The sequence below is a fragment of the Geospiza fortis genome, unplaced genomic scaffold, assembly GCF_000277835.1.
Source record: "Geospiza fortis unplaced genomic scaffold, GeoFor_1.0 scaffold218, whole genome shotgun sequence".
Classification (NCBI taxonomy): Eukaryota; Metazoa; Chordata; class Aves; order Passeriformes; family Thraupidae; genus Geospiza; species Geospiza fortis.
Window position 1 is genome coordinate 166,449 of NW_005054524.1, and position 4,534 is coordinate 170,982.

Sequence of the window (4,534 nt, forward strand, 5' to 3'; positions counted from 1 at the left end):
TTTCCCTGTTCCAGCCTGTTGTCCTTCCCTTGGGAGACAATCTTTCAAGAACCTTTCAAACACAGGTCCTTTCTATGGGCTGCAGTTCTTCACCAACTAATGTGGATTTCCAGCCACATTGCAGTGGTGTCCCATCAACTTCTGGCCCTTACAGGACTCTCTCAACCTGGACTTACTCATAGCAAGGGTTCTTGATGGCTTCTGGAGGAGATATGTACATGTAGGGGGAAATGGGTTTGTCCACAAAGGCCCCGAAGCCGATGCGTAGGTTGCTGGTGAGCTTACGCATCTCACTGGCCAGTTTTGTGCCCAGGTTCTGGATGTTCCTCAGATCATCCTTCATTGAGTTAGACAGGTCCATGAGGTAGTAGATGTCCACAGGGTAATCTTCCACTTGACGCACTTGGACATGAAAGACCTGGGAGTCATCTGCAAAGTGACAGGGCAGCAGAGTGAGATCTCATCTCCTGGCAGGGCGAGGGGTGTAGCAGTCCCTATGGACATAAGCAAGGCTCCTTGGAGGATTTGAATGAGAGAATGAGACAGCGTTTTTACTTCCTGACTTCCTGACCCCCCGCCCTAGAGCATATCCCTGTAACCCTATAGGTTAGGACTTTAACCCTTTGCCATTGGTTCAAACTCAATCCTTCTAAATCCTATAAAAGGGGCATATTTTAGCCCACTCCTCAGAACGTGTGCTGACCGGGACCCCTTCGCATACCTCTTCAATAAAGACATCTTCACGGAACGCTCCGGCCCGTTCTCCTCTCTCTCATCTGCTGATGCCTCTCGCCCTGGGCTGACAACTGCCTTAGCAAGCAAGCTGAAATCCTGAGCTGTAATCACTATAAGAGCTGATAACTATCCACGCTTGCTGGCAGGCAGCCCTGCGGCCACGGTCTGAGCTGAGCCTGGCTTTGTTCCCCTGGGGATAAGGCTCCCGATATTAATAAAGGCCATACCAGAGGGGAGAACATTACCCTTAGACAGAGGGGCAAAGCCCTTAGTCAGGTGCTGGCATAGGAGATGCGCTGTGTATCCCCTGGAAGTTTCCAAGGCCAGGCTGGATTGAACTTGGAGCAACCTGGGATAGTAGAAAGTGTCCCTGCCCATGGCAGGAAGTGGAACAGCATTGTCTTCAAGGTTCCTTCCAACCCCAAAACTGTTCTGGAATTCTATGGCAGATGGGGGCTATGTCTCCTGTTGTCCTAAACTCTCAGTGCTGGGACATGAGCAGATCTTCCTGTCCAGGGTTGACCTCTCAAGATATCCTACAGGAACAGCTGGATGGAGCAAGAGAAACCCCCAGTGTGTGGGCAGCAGGTCTTAAAGGGATCACAAGGCAGGCTGCAAGACTTCTTCGGACTTCTCTGAGCTTCCAAGGACTCTGATAATTTTCTGCCCCCTCCCCCATCCCCGTTCCTTTCCTCTCCTCTTGGCTCTCCCAGCCCCTTCTGAGAAAATTCTGGTGAAACATTTTCCATTGAAACAAAAACCTCCTTAGAAAGAACCTTCTGGGAAACATCCCAGTTTTGATGACTTTTGCACATATTAAAAAAAAAAGCTGAAAACACTTAAGGTTGATGTTTTCTTTCTTCCTTATTAAGAGATACAGGTCCTTTCTTCTGATCTTTGAAATGGTTTCTTTGAAACATAACCCAGGGCACAGCTGCAGCCTTGTCAGAACACCTCACATGTTGAGAAGGCCTTAACTGAGCTTAAATTATTATTGTTTTCACATTTCTGTCTAAATCTTCATGCCATGTTCTTTCAGGATGAAGAAAGTTTCAAAATTTATGGCAGCCCAAAAAGCTCCATCCCCTCTCCAGCTGTGCTGGGAGCCAGGGGTCCCATTTCTGTGCTTAGAAAGCAGCTGTTTGTCCTCATTGAGCTGAAACCATGAGGATTCTGAGCTTGTGGAACATGAGCTGTGACCTGTCCTGCTTGTATCCTTTATGATTTGGTATTGGTTCATGAGTCAAGGCAGATGACTTATGCCAAACCTTCTGGGCTCAGCAGAGATGGTATCAAGCTGGGGGTCTCTCCTCTTTATTCCAAGGAACAGGGATTTACAGCACTCAGAGCAGCATACTCACCTTCCTCCTGACAACAACCTCTAGAGCTAGAAAACAAGGGCCACTTAGAAGCTCCATGTCCCAATTGTGTGTGGATTCCTCTGCCTGCTGTCCTTCCAATGGAGCAGGACTCCTCCTGCCCATGCCCAGGGATGTGCACAGAGGCCATGTGCCCTATAGCTTTGCCTCCTGCCTGGCATCCTTGAAACTCCTGAATGCTGGCAAAGGACCAGAGCAGTTAATTGGCTCCAGCCTGCCCAGCTGAGCAGAGCCTGGGATATTTACAGGGATCTGGTGGCAGCCCAACCCAGATAGCTGCTCCGTGGCTTGTTAGATATGAGCTGACTTCCACCCAGGCATTCTGAGCACAGCAGCAGTGCTTCAGGTCTGAACAGCTTTATGAAATACCCCATGTGTTGTTTAAGTCACATCCTATCCTGCCCCTCACATACCTCAGGACTGAGGCAAGAGAACAAACACAGCAATCAGAGAGCTCAGCTGCCCACCAGAGATGTTCTGGAGGATTCTGTGCTGCCGGCAGCCTGGCCTTGTCCCTGAAGGACACGAGACCACCCTGGCCAGGGAGGCAGAGTGATGGCTCACTCAGTGCCTGAGCCCTTTGGGTTATGCCCACTGCATGTCCCCCTTCCTACAGCAGTCTGGGGGCTCTTACCTGGCCGCAGGTTCAGCTGTATTCTCTGGGGGCTCATCTGGGTGGTGGGGGACCCCCCTGAGCCCTTGTTGCTGAGGGGTCGGTCCTCCAGGATGGTGACGCTGCTGCTGGGGAACTCGATCTGGTCCTGCCTGCAGCCGTTGTGCAGGAGGTTGGCATGCAGGTCACAGCGAGGGGTTGACTGTGCCCAGACCTGCGGGGGAGGGACACAGTCAGGAGCCTGCCAGGACTATGCTGGGAGAAGGAGAAAGGCCCCCACCTTTTCCCTGGAGAACCCCTGCTTTATCACACCTAACTCCAGAAAAGGATCAAAGGCTTCTTGGGGCACACTGTCTCTTGCCTGAGGAAGGCAGCAGACAGAGGAGATTTGGGATCAGCAACTCCTGCTGGAGCAACTCCTGCAGGAGCCCATCAGCCCTTGCCAAGGAATGATGGATAACGCATCCCTGCCAACCTCATCCTGACTCCTAGCAGCTGGAGCCTTAGGTCTGGGTTTGGCAGAGCTTAAAGGAAATCCTGTCTCTCTGGGATGGCTAGAGGAGGGTGTGGCAGGATGTGAACACGGCAAACTGGGTAGAGGCAGTGTGGGACTTTTAAAATTATTTATTACTTTGACAAAAGACAAATCACCTTTCCCTGCATTTTCCAACATAGGCCCTTAGAAATCCTGCCATGAGCAAGAAGTATGTCCACTGTGGGTGAGCTCATTGCACAGAGCAGTGCTCAGTTCCTGTCTGGAAGTGGATCAGACTTATCTCCAGCTCTCCAGCTTCCTAATGGATGGAGCTGACTGGGGAAAGCAGCACCAAAAAAGGAGAGAAAGAGTCCAAAGGCACTGGGGCTGTGGGAGAAGCCTTGAAGAGCCTGTCAGGGGTAGGAAGCACAAAGTGTGGAGTCATGGTGAGCTCCAGCCTTGTCCGTCCTTTCCTAGAAAGCTTCTGGTTCCTTGTCCTTATCACAGAACATTCAGGAGGGTTCCTACTCCTTTGGTTGCTTATAAAAACAAATATAGGAAGAATTTCTTTCCAAGCCCAACACTGCTGTGATCTGCTGCCTCATGTTCCTGCTCAGGGAGCACCCGCCCTCCCCTCCAAAGGGATTCTTCATCTCCCTTCCTCAGCCCAAATCTTTCTGTATTAGAGTCCTCCAGCAGAGGACCACCACAGCCTCTTCCTGCAGCAAAGGGAGGTGGCACAAGTCCTGGTGGGGCTGGCTCAGTGCTGTCCCTGCTCCTGGGATGCTGGAATCCACTGCTGAGCTTTCTGGTGCTAGAGAAGTTCACATGCAGGATATCAACTGCCCTGAACTGGGTTCAGGCTGGTTGAACCCAGGGATGAATTTGTATGTTTCATGCAAACGAGTAGAAAACCACAAATGGTGTCAGGAGGCCCTGGCTGGCCCACAGTGCTCTGGAAACTGTGGCCAAGCAATAGCCAAAAAATACATCAGCAGGCGTGTTCCTACCCTGCTCCGCCTGGGCAGTGTGCTGACAGAGAGGAGGACGAGTCATCCCTCCAAATTAGCTCTCTCACATCCACCCACCCAGCCACCCACCCATAAGCTTACTCCACAGGGCTCCCTGCTGTGGGAAGAGGTGGCTGGTTCACTCCAGATCCCATCAATCATCATGTACATTCCTGTCCCAGTCAGGGAAATCACTGGAAAAATACGTGGGTGAAAAGCATGCTGGGCAGGTGGGTTTTAACCATGGTGCTCAGTGATACCTGGAGCTCGTAGGTAGCTTCCAGGACCTCAGAGGCCTCATGGCACCTTATGGGATTAGCAG

General features: G+C 51.3%; 1 protein-coding gene across 2 annotated transcripts in view; it reads right to left on the minus strand.

The window, feature by feature from the left end:
* The window catches only part of ITGB3 (integrin subunit beta 3), a 21,298-nt gene that overhangs the window by 8,893 nt on the left and 7,871 nt on the right, over positions 1-4,534 (minus strand). For both annotated transcript variants that reach the window (XM_031063734.1, XM_005429120.2), the window contains exons 3-4: positions 2,749-2,941; positions 177-429 (exon numbers count right to left, since the gene is read on the minus strand). In XM_031063734.1, the coding sequence (XP_030919594.1) occupies positions 177-429; positions 2,749-2,941 (446 nt within the window). The remainder of the gene's footprint in view (positions 1-176; positions 430-2,748; positions 2,942-4,534) is intronic.